This window comes from Callithrix jacchus, chromosome 5, assembly GCF_049354715.1.
Source record: "Callithrix jacchus isolate 240 chromosome 5, calJac240_pri, whole genome shotgun sequence".
In the NCBI taxonomy this organism is placed as follows: domain Eukaryota; kingdom Metazoa; phylum Chordata; class Mammalia; order Primates; family Cebidae; genus Callithrix; species Callithrix jacchus.
In genome coordinates this window covers 102,928,860-102,943,040 of record NC_133506.1, presented here as the reverse complement: position 1 = coordinate 102,943,040, position 14,181 = coordinate 102,928,860, and the positions used below count along the sequence as shown (strand labels likewise).

The window sequence follows — 14,181 nt, the reverse complement described above, 5'->3', positions numbered from 1 at the left end:
TACATCCCTGGAGGGATTGTAGAGATTAGTGACACCATTGAGGACTTGAAAGACTCAGGGATAGTGATTCTCACCACATCCCCATTCATCTCTCCTGTTTGACCTGTGCAGAAGACAGATGGATCTTGAAGAATGACAGTGGATTATCGTAAACTTAATAAAGTGGTGACTCCAATTGCAGCTGCTGTACCAGATGTGGTTTCATTGCTTGAGCAAATTAACACATCTCCTGGTACCTAGTATGCAGCCATTGACTTGGCAAATGCCTTTTTCTCCATTTCTGTCCATAATGCCCACCAGAAGCAATTTGCCTTCAGCTGAGGTAGGATATACCTTTACTGTCCTACCTCAGGGGTATATCAACTCTCTCCACCTTTGTGTCATAATCTTATTCGAAGAGACCTTGATCTCGTTTTCACTTCCACAAGATGTCACATTGGTTTATTACACTGATGACATTATGCTGATTGGATTCAGTGAGCAAGAAGTAGCAAACACACTGGATTTATTGGTGAGACATTTGCATGCCAAAGGATAGGAAATAAATCTGACTAAAATTCAGGGACCTTATACCTCAATACAATTTCTAGGGGCCCAGGGGTGTGGGGCCTTTTGAGATACTCCTTCTAAGGTAAAGGATAGTTTGCTGCATTTGGCCCCTCCTACAAAAAAGAAAGAGGAACAATGCCTAGCAGACCTATTTGGATTTTGGAGGCAACATTCCTCATCTGGGTGTGTTACTCTGGCCCATTTATCCAGTGACCCAAAAGGCTGCCAGTTTTGAGTGGGGTGTAGAACAGGAGAAGGCTCTAAAACAGGTCCAAGCTGCTGTGGAATCTGCTGTGCCACTTGGGCCATATGAACTAGCAGATCTAATGGGGCTTGAAGTGTCAGCGGCAGATAAGGATGCTATTTGGAGCCATAGGTGAATCACAGCAGAGGCCTCTAGGATTTTGGAGCAAGGTCCTGCCATCTTCTGCAGATAACTACTCTCCTTTGAGAGACAGCTCTTAGCCTATTACTGGGCTTTGGTGAAAACTGAATGTTTGACTATGGGTCTTTAAGTCACCATGTGACCTGAACTGCCTATCATGAACTGGGTGCTTTCTGACCCATCTAGTCATAAAGTGGGTCATGCACAGCAGCAGTCCATCATCAAATGGAAGTGGTATATATGTGATCAGGCTCAAGCAGGTCCTGAAGGCACAAGTAAGTTACCTGAGGAAGTGGCTCAAATGCCCATGGTCTCCATTTCTGCCTCTCTGCCTTCTTTACCCCAACCTGCACTGATGGCATCGTAGGGAGTTCCCTATGATCAGTCAACAGAGGAAGAGCAAACTAGGGCCAAGTTCACAGATGGTTCTGCTCAATATGCAGGCACCACTGAAGAGCGGACAGCTGCAGCACTATAGCCCCTTTCTAGGACATCCCTGAAGGACAATGGTGAAGGGAAATCTTCCCAGTAGGCAGAACATTGAGCAGGGCACATGGTTATGCACTTTGCATGGAAGGAGAAATGGACAGATGTGTGATTATATACTGATTCATGGACTGTAGCCAGTGGTTTGGCTGGATGGTCAGGGACTTGGAAGAAGCATGATTGGAAGATTGGTGACAGAGAAATTTGGGGAAGAAGTATGTGGATAGACCTCTCTGAGTGGTTAAAAACTGAAGATGTTCTTATCCCATGTGAGTGCTCACCAACGGGTGGCCTCCACAGAGGAGGATTTTAATAATCAAGTGGACAGGATGGATGACCTATTCCGATACCACTCAGCTTCTTTCCCCAGCTATCCCTGTCATCGCCCAATGGTCCCATGAACGAAGTGGCCATGGTGGCATGGATGGAGGTTATGCATGGGTTCTGCAACATGGACTTCTCACCAAGGCTCACTTGGCGATGACCACTGCTGAGTGCCCAATCTGCCAGCAGCAGAGACCAACACTGAGCCCTCAGTATGGCACCATTCCTCAGGGTGATCAACCTACCTTGTGGCAGGTTGATTATGTTGGAGGGCAGAGGTTTGTACTCACTGGAATAGAAACTTACTCCGGATATGGGTTTGCCTATCCTGCATGCAATGCTTCTGCCAAGATTACCATCCGTGGGCTCATAGAATGCCTTAGCCACCATCATGTGACAACTCACAGCATTACCTCTGACCAACGCACTCACTTTACAGCTAAAGAAATGTGGCAGTGGGCTCATGCTTATGTAATTCACTGGTCTTACCATGTTCCCCATCATCCTGAAGCAGCTGGATTGATAGAACAGTGTAATGGCCTTTTGAAATCACAGTTACAACGCCAACTAGGTGACCGTACTTTGCAGGACTGGGGCAAAGTTTCCAGAAGTTACTATGCTATGTTCCAGTTACTATGCTCTGAATCAGCATCCAATATATGGTACTGTTTCTCCCATAGCCAGGACTCAGGGGTCCAGTAATCACTCACCATCACCCCTAGTGATGCACTAGAAAATTTTTGCTTCCTGTTTCCACGACATTACCTTCTGCACCAGGACACACAATAATGATGCCATTCAACTGTAAGTTAAGATTGCCACCTGGACATACTTTGGGCTCCTCCTACCTTTAAGTCAACAGACTAAGAAGGGAGTTACAGTGTTGGCCTGGATGATTGACCCAGACTATCAAGATGAAATCAGTCTCTACTACTCTACAATGGAGGTAAAGAAGGGTATGAATGGAATACAGGAGATCCATTAGGGTGTCTCTTAGTATTACCATACCCTGTGATTAAGGTAAATGAGAAACTACAACAGCCCAATCCAGGCAGGACTAAAAATGACCCAGACCCTTCAGGAATGAAGGTTTGGGTCACCCCACCAGGGAAAAAAACACCACCTGCTGAGGTGCTTGCTGAAAGTAAAGGGAATATGAAATGGGTAATAGAAGAAGGTAGTCATCTACACCGGCTAGGACCACATGACCAGCTGCAGAAACTAGGATTGTAATTGTCATGAGTGTTTCCTCTTCCTTTTGTTAAAAACATGTTTGTGCATGTATACACCTGTACTAAGAAAATATTCTGATTTTATTTCCTTTTTCTTTTGTCATATAACATAAGATTTATTGACTTCACATCAGCATTAAGTATTGTTAACTTTTAGTGTTTGGGTTGGGGATTGGTGCATTTTCAGTTGTATGAAGGATAGTTGTATTATGTTAGGCGTAATTATGACCTTATTATCTTCATTTGAAGATTTTCTCAGGAGATGTGTATGGGTTCGGGTGGACTTGTGATGGTTAATACTGTGTCAACTTGATTGGATTGAAGAATACAAAGTATTGATCCTGGGTGTGTTTGTGAGGGTGTTGCCAAAGGAGATTAACATTTGAGTCAGTGGGCTGGGAAAGGCAGACCCATCCTTAATCTGGTTAGGCACAACCTAATCAGCTGCCATTGCAGCTAGAATATAAGCAGGCAGAAAAATGTGAAAAGAGAGAGACTGGCCTAGCCTTCCAGCCTACATCTTCCTCCTGTGCTGGATGCTTCCTGCCCTCCAGCATCAGACTCACAAGTTCTTCAGTTTTGGAACTCGGACTGGCTGTCCTTGCTCCTCAGCCTGCAGACGGCCTATTGCGAAACCTTGTGATTGTATGAGTTAATACTTAATAAACTCCCCTTATATGGTCCCATATAAGGCCATCTGCAGGCTGAGGAGCAAGGAGCATATGTATGTATATATATGTTTTTTTTTTTTTTTTCCATTAGTTTTGTCCCTCTAGAGAGCTGTGACTAATACAGTAGGGTTTTTTTTTTGTTTCTTTCTGTTTACTGAAAAAATATAGATAAAAAGCTATGAATTCATTAGTACTCGAGTGAATTTACATTTTAGTAATCACAACTGCAGCTTTCCAAGTGTTTATTGGTTATTTGTATATTTTCAGGGAATTACTAATTTTTCCATTAAATTATTTGTCTTTTATTGATTTGTAAGGGTATATGTGTGCAGTTTTACTTGGTTTTATTTTTAAACTTTGAGTTATTTTTGCTACATAGGTGTTTAAAATTTGCATGTAGTCAACTCAGCCTTGTTCTTTTCTGTTTCCTAGCTTTTTTGGTCAGACCTATCTTCACTTTATTGAGATATAATTCACATACCATAAAATTTACCTTTTTACAGTGTAAAATTCAGTGAGTTTAGTACATTAACAACATTGTACAATCATCACCACTGTTTCTGTGCAGAACATTTTCATCTTCCCAAAAAGAAAGCCGTTAGTAGTCACTCCCCGTTCCTCTCTCCTTGCAGCCCTTGGCAACCACTAGTTTTTTGTCTCTATGGATTTACTTATTCTAGACTAGATATTTTATATAAATGGAATCATTCAGCATGTCACCTTTTTGTCTGGCATGTGCCAATATTTTGAAAGTATGCTTTTTAATTTTTCTCTTGTATTTTCTATATTTAAAAGTTTAGATTTTTAAAATCTTTCTGGATTAAAAAAAGTATTTACAAGAAAATTAGCTGAACATGGTGGCAGGCATCTGTAATCCCAGCTAGTCGGGAGGCTGAGGCAGGGAGAGTTGCTTGAACCTGGGAGGTAAAGGTTAGAGTGAGCCAAGATCGCGCCACTGCACTCTAGCCTGGACGATAGAGCAAGACTCTTGTCTCCAAAAAAAAAAAATTTTTTTTAAATGTATTATCACCCTTTTCTACTCACATTCCCTCTGAGCTAATTAGTGTTATTGGCTGAAGTGTATCCTTCCACTCACATCTACTTACCCATACAAACATTCAAATGCAAAATGCGCATACAAAGGTAGGGTAGTGGTGGTTATATTTTAAAATGAAATTATTTTATGCACAATACTGTGCATCTTGCTTTGCTTATCTAAGAAAATTTTTTAGCTCTTCCTCAAAACAGTTGATAGAGATCTAACACATTCCTTTCAATATTAGGTAACGTTCTGTTACACTAACGAGCCTCATTTACTCAACTATTTCACTGTGAATGGGTGGATATTCAGATGTTTTCAGTTTTTTGACATTATAGCTAAGCCTTAAGTAAATATCTTGTTCATATATTCTTGTTAACTGATGCTCTTAATTCTATAGACAAAAATCCCAAACCTGGGGTTTCTGTGTCAAGAACATTTGGATTTAAAATTTGTAAGTAGTAGCCAGGTGTGGTGGCTCACGCCTGTAAACTTTGGGAGGCCAAGGCGGGTGGATCACGAGGTCAAAAGATCAAGACCATCCCGCCAACATGGTAAAACCCTGTCTCTACTAAAAAATACAAAAATTAGCTGGGCGTGGTGGCACACTCCTAGCTACTCAGAAGGCTAAGGCAGGAGAATTGCTGAACCTGGGAGGCAGAGGTTGCAGTGAGCCAAGATTGGGCCACTGCACTCCAGCCTGACACCTGGCAACAGAGACAGACTCTGTCTCAAAAAAAAAAAAAAACTGTAGTAGTTATTAGATTTACACTCCCCAATAGTTGCAGCAGGTCACAGTTTCATCCCCACTGAATTAGATTGCCTGTTTTCCTGCATTTTTAAAAATCAGGATTAGCTGTTTTCTTTAAAAATTTTGCCTCACTAATAAGGTAAAATAGTATTTTATCTCAAGTATTCTTACCTTCTCCTTCAGAGGTAAACTGTGTGACATGATGATGTGTTAATAACCTTGATTGTGGTACTCATTTTAGAATATATGTTTATCAGAACATCATGTTGTACACCTTAAATACATACAATTTTTATTTTTCAATTATACCTCAATAAAGCTGAAGAAAATGTCATTCAGAAAGGAAGCAAACAATAGATACTAGCATTAAAATTACATTATAAATTTTCAAGCATAGAATGGTAACATGAGATTAGGAACAAGAAAATGTATGTATAGATTTTAACATTTATATCTGTGAATATTAATCCATAGATACAAATGTTGAAGGCAAGTTACAATCTTTAAGAAAATGAAAATTATGTTGTGTCCCTATAACATGAAAATAAAAATTACACAAAGTTATATACCTTCACTCAGGGATATATACTCAAATATACATTTTATTTGCCCAGGCTGGAGTGCAGTGGTGCCATCTCAGCTCACTGCAACCTCTGCCTCTTGAGTTTAAGCAATTCTCTGTCCCAGCCTCCCAAGTAGCTAGGTTTACAGGTGTGTGTCACCACACCTGGCTAATTTTTAAATTTTTAGTAAGGACAGGGTTTCACCATCATGGACAGGCTGCTCTTGAACTTTTGACCTCCTGATCCATTCACCTCGGCCTCCCAAAGTGCTGGGATTACAGGCATGAGCGTGTCCAGCCAAACTTTTTATATATTAAGAACAGTAATCCTACATTTTTAGTCTGTAAATATTTTTCCAGTCACCTGTTTCTTTTGACTATAGTATCTTTTTTAAAAAAGATATATTTGAAATGTACAAAGAATGTAACAGTTCCCCATATTTCTGTTGACATTTTGCTACATTGCTCATCTTTTAAGAAATTTATATATGTGTCAATGAAAAGACTATAAAATATTTTAAGAGATTTATTCTGAACCAAATATGAGTGCTCATAGGCTGTGACACAGCCCTCAAGAGGTCCTGAGAACATGTGCCCAAAGTGGTTGGGGGACAGCTTGGTTTTATATATTTTAGGAAGGCATGAAACATCAATCAAATACATTTAAGAAATACATTGGTTTGGTTTAGAAGGATGGGACAACTCAAACTGGGGGCTTCCAGGCTGTAGGTAAATTTAAACATTTTCTGGTTGACAGTTGGTTGAATTTATCTGAAGACTTGGGATTAATGGAAAGGAATGTCCAGGTTAAGATAAAAGATTTGTGGAGACCAAGTTTCATTGTGCAGAGGAATGTCTCAGATAGCAAGACTCAGAGAGAGCAGGTTGTAAAATGTTTCTTATGGGATCTAAAAGGGACCCTGGCTCTTAGTTGATTATCTCCTGGATCTGGAAAGGAAGGAAGGAAAACAAAGGGAAAAGGGATTCTCTGTAGAACGTGGATTTTTCCCACTGGAGACTTTGCAGCACAATTTCAAGGTACAGCAAGGGAATATATTTTGGGACTAAATATTTTTTCCTTTTCTCTTAATGTTTTACCAGAGTTAGAGTGAAAAGTAAGTCACGATATATAGGGTCAAATAAAACCCATCTGATGAGAATTTACAGTTTGTAGGGCATGACTCCTCAGATTCCTTAGGTAGGAATTTGGGCAAGATAAGAAATCAGAGCTTAGTCCTCATGGCTTTTAAAAGTTGTGAACAAGTAATACTTCCATAAATTCTCACTTAATTACAAATCCCACTAATTTCTTTTTCTTCTTTCCCAGGGACAGCCACTGCAAAGGGTTAGATGTGTATTCTTCCAGTCTAGCTTTTGTATTTTTATGAGGATGGAGAGATAGACAGGTATATAGTTTAGTGTTTCTCAAAGTGTGATCTTCAGACCAGCAGTATCAGCATCACCTGGAAACTTGTGAGAAATGCAAATTCTTAGGTCCCTACTCTAGTCCTGCTGAATAAGAAGCCCGGGGTGGGCGGGGGGGGGGGCGGTTGGGGACAGCTGTTTTTAGTGAGTCCTTCAAGTGATTGTGATGCACATTGAAGTTTGAGAACCATTGTTCATGTAGGTCTTTTTTTTTTTGAGTCTTCCTCTGTCACCAGGCTGGAGTGCAGTGGCACAATCTTAGCTCACTGAAACCTCTGCCTCCTGGGTTCAAGCGATTCTTCTGCCTCAGCCTCCCAAGTAGCTGGTACCACAGGCGCATGCCACTACACCCAGCTAATTTTTTTTTTTTTTTTTTTTTAGTAGAGACAGGGTTTCACCATGTTGGCCGAGATGGTCTCGATCTCTTGACCTTGTGACCCACCCACCTCGGCCTCCCAAAGTGCTGGGATTACAGGCATGAGCCACCACACCTGGCCATGTCATTGTCTTTAACTGCTGTTGCAGTGTTCCCCAAATCGAATATTCCATTTTTAAAAAGAGATTAAGTCTTGCTATTATGTTGCCAAGGCTGGTATCAAACTTCTGGACTTAGGCAATCTTCTTCCACCTCAGTCTCCACACAGCTGCAACCAGAAGCATGCACCACCACACCCAGCTTGACTATACCATGTTTTAAATTCCATATTGTCAAGAATTTAAGTTACTTTTCTTTACAAAATTAACGTTAATGCAAAGTAAACTATTAGCAGAGTGAAAAGACAACCTACAGAATGGGAGAAAATATTTACAAACTATGTATCCAGCAGAGGATTAATATCCAGAATATACAAGGAACTCTGACATCTCAACAGCAAAAGAAAAAAAAAATCCAGTTAAAAAATGGGCAAATGACCTGAATAGACATTTCTCAAAAGAAGACAGACAAATGACCAACAAATATATATATATTTTAAAAAAGCTCAACATCACTGGTCATCAGGGAAATGCAAATCAAAACCATAGTGAAGTATCATCTCATCCCAGTTAAAATGGCTACTATCAAAAAGACAAAAAAATAGCAAAAATATTTTCTCCCACTCTGTGGATTGTTGTTTCATCTTCTTGATAGTGTCCTTTGACACACAAAAGTTTTTATTTTGATGAAGCCCAGTTTATCTTTTTTTTGTTGTTGTTGCCTGTGCTTTTTTGGTGTCATATACAAGAAATCATTGCCAAATCCAATATTGGAAATAGTTTTTTTCTATGTTTTATCTAGCAATTTTATAGCTTTACTGTTAAGTTTTGGTCTTTGATCTCTTTTGAGTTAATTTTTGTATATGATGTAAAAGAAGGGTCTATCTTCATTCTTTTGCATGTGGATAATCAGTTTTCCAAGCATTATTTGTTGAAAAGATGGTCCTTTCTCCATTGAATGGTCTTAGCACCTTTGTCAAAAATTGTTTGGTCATGTGTGAGGTTTTCTTTCTATGCTCTCTATTCCATTGGTCTATATGACTGTGCTTACGCTAGTATGACATTGTTTTGATGACTGTAGCTTTGTAATAAGTTTTCAAGTAAGAAAGTGTGAGTCCTCTAACTTCATTCTTTTTCAAGATAATTTTGACTATTATATGGTTCTTTGAGATTCCATGTGAATTTTAGGATGGGTTTTTCTTTTTTTTTGCAAAAAATGCCATTGGGATTTTGATAGGGATTGCACTGAATCCATATATTGCTTTGGGTAATATCGTTACCTTAACGATCTAGGAATGTGGGATATCTTTCCATTTATTTATGTTTAATTTCTTTCAGCAATGTTTTATAGTTTTTTGTTGTATATGTTTTTCACCTCCTTGATCCTAAATATTTTATTTTTGATGCTATCATAAGTGGAATTATTTTCTTAATTTCCTTTTTGTATTTTTCATTGCTAAGGCATAGAAATACAGCTGATTTTTGTGTGCTGGTTTTGTATTTTATGACTTTGAATTTATTAGCTCTAATGATTTGTTTTTGGTATGTATATGTCATCTTTAGGGATTTCTATATATATATCATCTGTGGGTAGGCATAATTTTGCTTTTTTCTGTCCTATTTGGATGACTTTTCCATCTTTTTCTTGCCTAATTGCTCTGTCTAGAATTTGTAATACTATGTCAAGTAGAAGTAGAAAAATTGGGCATCCTCATCCTGTTCCTGATCTTAGAGGAAAAACTTTGAGTCTTTCACTATTGAGTATGTCATTAGCTATTGGTTTTTAATATATGGCTTTTATGATGTTGAGGGAATTTCCTTCTAATTCTAGCTTGAGTGTTTTTTATCATGAACGGTGTTGAACTTTGTCAAGTGGTTTTTCTCCATTGATTCAGATGATCATGTGGAGTTCCTTCTTTATTAATGTGGTGTATTAAATAGAATTTTTTTGTTGTTAAACCATCTTGTGCTCCTGGAGTAAGTTTCACATGGGGTATTATCCTTTTAATATGCTGCTGATTTTGTTGAGGTTTTCATCAATATTCCCAAGATATATTGGTTTCTGGTTTTCTTGTAGTATCTTTGTCTGGCGTTGGTATCAGGGTAATGTTGGACTCATATAACTAATAAGGAGAAGTATTCCCTTCTCTTTAATTTTTTGTAAGTGTTTGAGAAGGATTCTTCTTTAAATATCAGGTAGAATCAACCAGTGAAAGCTATCTGGTCCTGGCCTTTTCTTTGGGAGCTTTTTGATTACTGATTTGATCTTACTAGTTACAGTTCTATTTAGATTTTCTATTTCCTCATGCGTCAATGTTCGTAGAGTATGTGTTTGTAGGAATTTGTCCACTCTATCCAGGTTATCCAAATTGTTGGCATACAGTCTTATATAGTATTGTCTCATAATCCTTTTTTATTTTTGTAAAATCAGTAGTGTCACCTCTTTCTTCTTTTCCTTTTTTTTCTTTTGTTTCTTTCCTATTTCCTTTTCTCTCTTTCCTTCCCCTTCCCCTTTCTTTCCTTTCCTTTTTTTTTTGAAATGGAGTCTTGCTCTTTTGCCCAGGCTAGAGTGCAGTGACATGATCTTGGCTCACTGCACCTCTGCCTCCTGAGTAGCTGGGACTACAGGCATGCTCCACCATGCCTATGCAATTTTTGTCTTCTTAGTAGAGAAGAGCATTTCACCATGTTGGCTAAGCTAGTCTTGAACTCCTAACCTCAAGTGATTCGCCTGCCTCAGCTTCCAAAGTGCTGGGATTACAGGTGTGAGCCACATGACTGTCCATGTCACCACTGTCATATCTGACTTTAGTAATTTGGTGTTCTCTCTGTGTCTCTCTTATGTTTTTTTGTTAATTAATCTACCTAAAGTTTTGTCAATTTTGTCAACTTTTTCAGAGAATCAGCTTCTGGTTTTGTGATTTTTCTCCACTGTTTTTCTGTTCTCTGTCTTCACTCTAATCTTTATTATTTTCTCCTTCTGCTAGCTTTGGTGTCGTTTACTCTTTTTCTAGTTCTTTGAGGTGTATGGTTAGGTCATTGAGTTGAGAACTTTCTTATTTTTTAATGTGTTTACAGCTATACATTTTTCTTTTATCCCTGTATTCACTGTACTCTATAGTTTTAGTATTTTGTGTTTTCATTTTCATTTGCCTTAAGATGGTTTCTAATTTACTTTGTGATTTTTTTTCTTTGATCTATTGGTTAAGATTCACAAATTTTCACATATTTGTGAATTTTTTAGTTTTTCTTATTTGTTTACTTTCTTTGCTGAACTGCAAGAATTTTTTAATTTTTCATCTGCTGGTTTCATTTCCATCATGATCAGAAAACATACTTTGATTTCAGTTTCTTTAAATGTATTAAGACTTATTTTGTACCCTAACATATGGTCTGTTTTAGAGAATGTTCTATGTACATTTGAGAAGAATATATTATGCTGGTGTTAGGTTCATTTAGTTTTTGACATGTTACATTTGAGCATACAGGTAGGTGGAGATGTGAGATGTTGTTCATTTAGGAGAAAAGCCAAGGGAAGAAATTTGTTAATGAACTGTAAAGAGGAGTTGACATCACAATAGATAATTTTTTTTGAGAAACAAATTTAGAGCAAGAGAACAGCCTTGAATATATTCTTATTTAAAAGGCTGACGGTTGAAAAATAGCCTGGAATGTTAGAAAACGATGGAATACTTTATCATAGACCATAGGCAAGATAGTATAATATTTAGACTTTAAATACCAAAAAGAAGAGATGATCAGCTGAATTCAAAGTTGAAGGCTAGGCGTGGTGGTGGCTCACGCCTGTCATCTCAGCACTTTGGGAGGCTGAGGCAGAAGATCACTTGAGCCCAGGGGTTTAAGACCACCCTGGCTAACATGGCAAAAACCCATCTGTACTAAAAATAGAAAAATTAGTCAGGCATGGTGATGAGCACCTGTAATCCCAGCTACTTGGGAGGCTGAGGCAGGAGGATTGACCCCAGGAGGCAGAGGTTGCAATGAGCTGAGATCATGCCTCCAGCCTGGGCAACAGAGGAAGACTCCATCTCAAAAAGAAAAAAAAAATGTTCAGAAAACAGCTCCCTTGTTTGGGAAGGACTATTTTTTATATTCCTTTAATAATTCAATAAAGTAGAAAAAAGATGTGGTGTTTTTATTTGGGAAACATTTAAATGATGACCACTACGTAAATTATGGAATTGAAAACCGCAAATATAAATTATGCAGTCTTTATAGTATGAGCTTTAGAGGCTGTTAATTTGCTATCATATTAGGTAAATCTGGAATAGAAGAAACTTAATATATTAACACTATATTTGAATTCTGTAGAAGTTGTTTCTGGACAGTCTACGAAAAGCCCTTGCTGGCCATGGAGGAAGTAGGCAGCTGACAGAAAGTGCTGCAATTGCCTGTGTCAAACTGTGTAAAGCAAGTACTTACATCAATTGGGAAGATAACTCTGTCATTTTCCTACTAGTTCAGTCCATGGTGGTTGATCTTAAGGTAACATGCTTATTCTTTCTCTACTACAAACTTTAAGAAAATTAAATGAATTTTCTAGCATAAGTATTATGTCACAGATATGCTAACATTAAAGTTCTGATTCTTCGATAAGTTCATAGGACTTACTTTTGTTGTTAATATGTTCATCAGCCTAAATGGACTGCAAATATGAAAAAAAACACCAGTTTCTCAAATAAGCATAAATATATGGACTTGGGTTTAAAATAATGTGGCAATTAGGGCCTGAAAGGAAGCTACATATGGTATAGGAACAATTGTATTCGACTGATGAACCACAGTATTGATGCTTTGTGCTTTTTCTGGCAGCTGAATTTTACTGCCATCTGTGTGAATGATGTGTTGATGTTATTACATAGTAGTAAAAGAAATACTGCATGGGTATTTAAAGGCTTTTGTTTTCTGTTGGGGTTTTTATAGAACCTGCTTTTTAATCCAAGTAAGCCATTCTCAAGAGGCAGTCAGCCTGCAGATGTGGATCTAATGATTGACTGCCTTGTTTCTTGCTTTCGTATAAGCCCTCACAACAACCAACACTTTAAGGTGAGAGCATTGGTTTTTATCTATGTTTACTGATGCTATTATCTTTTATAAATGAAAAGTCTGGAGAGATAAGGAGGTTCACCTTTATCAGTATTTCTCACTATTATGGATTACCGTTCATTTCAAGACCTTGAAAACTTAGTGTTTTTAAAAAACTTTCTACTTGCTGTTCTTTTTGTCTTCATTTGTATTACTGAATATTTTTCTCATAGAAATACTCTGCTTTTTTTTTCTTTTTTTATAGATCTGCCTGGCTCAGAATTCACCTTCTACATTTCACTATGTGCTGGTAAATTCACTCCATCGAATCATCACCAATGTAAGTCCAAAAGGTATTGCTCAGTTACTAAAAAAAATTTTTTCTTTCTTTTCTTTGCCATTTCTTTTTAAGAAATGCACTCTTGGTTTTCAGAAAGGTTCTGAATTTAGATGTATGGAGTAGGAAAATTGTTCCACGGTCATTATATTTGATAATTGACAAATATTTGTATTATTCATATTAAGTCTTGGCCCAAGGGACCATATTAAGGAAGATGGAGTTAATAAGATGCTTTGGAAACATTAAATCTGAAACATTTTATTCAGATCAGAAGCCCTTGAGAAAAATGCCACTGAAAATATGATTTAAAATTTTCATACTAAAGCTTTTCAAACATAATTTTTGAATACTCTTAGCCCTTTCACAGCATTCAATACATTGACTTGCCACCTTACCATTTAAGTTAAAAGTAATAGTATTTATGTTGTAGTCCAGTATAGCACATTGACAAAATGGTGGGACTGTATTTGATAGTACTTTAAAATCTTTTGATCTTTTATTCATTCATAGTATACAATTTCATTTTTCTTAAAATAAAATATTTATATACTTCAAAAGAGGTATCTACAAGATATAAAAGCATAACAGACAAAATAAGTGAAATTATTAAAAGGTACTTGGGATACCTTCAGCTCTGATGTGGAGACATTAAAATAGAATGACAGCAAAACTTTATCAAATTTGGACTGTGTTTTTTTTTTTTTTTTTTTTAAAGACAGAATCTTGCTCTGTTGCCCAGGCTGGAGTGCAGTGGTGTGATCTCGGCTCACTGCAACTTTCACCTCCCGGGTTCAAGCGATTCTTTTGCCTTAGCCTCCTGAGCAGCTGGGATTACAGGCTTATGCCACCCTGTCTGGCTAATTTTTGTATTTTTAGTAGAGACAGCGTTTTACCATC

At 37.7% G+C, this 14,181-nt stretch overlaps 1 protein-coding gene across 28 annotated transcripts in view; it reads left to right on the top strand.

Moving 5' to 3' along the window:
* The window catches only part of NF1 (neurofibromin 1), a 296,867-nt gene that overhangs the window by 105,399 nt on the left and 177,287 nt on the right, over positions 1-14,181 (top strand). For all 28 annotated transcript variants that reach the window (XM_078373889.1, XM_078373884.1, XM_002748206.7 and 25 more), the window contains 3 exons: positions 12,231-12,404; positions 12,843-12,965; positions 13,210-13,284. In XM_078373889.1, coding sequence (XP_078230015.1) covers positions 12,231-12,404; positions 12,843-12,965; positions 13,210-13,284 — 372 coding nt within the window. The remainder of the gene's footprint in view (positions 1-12,230; positions 12,405-12,842; positions 12,966-13,209; positions 13,285-14,181) is intronic.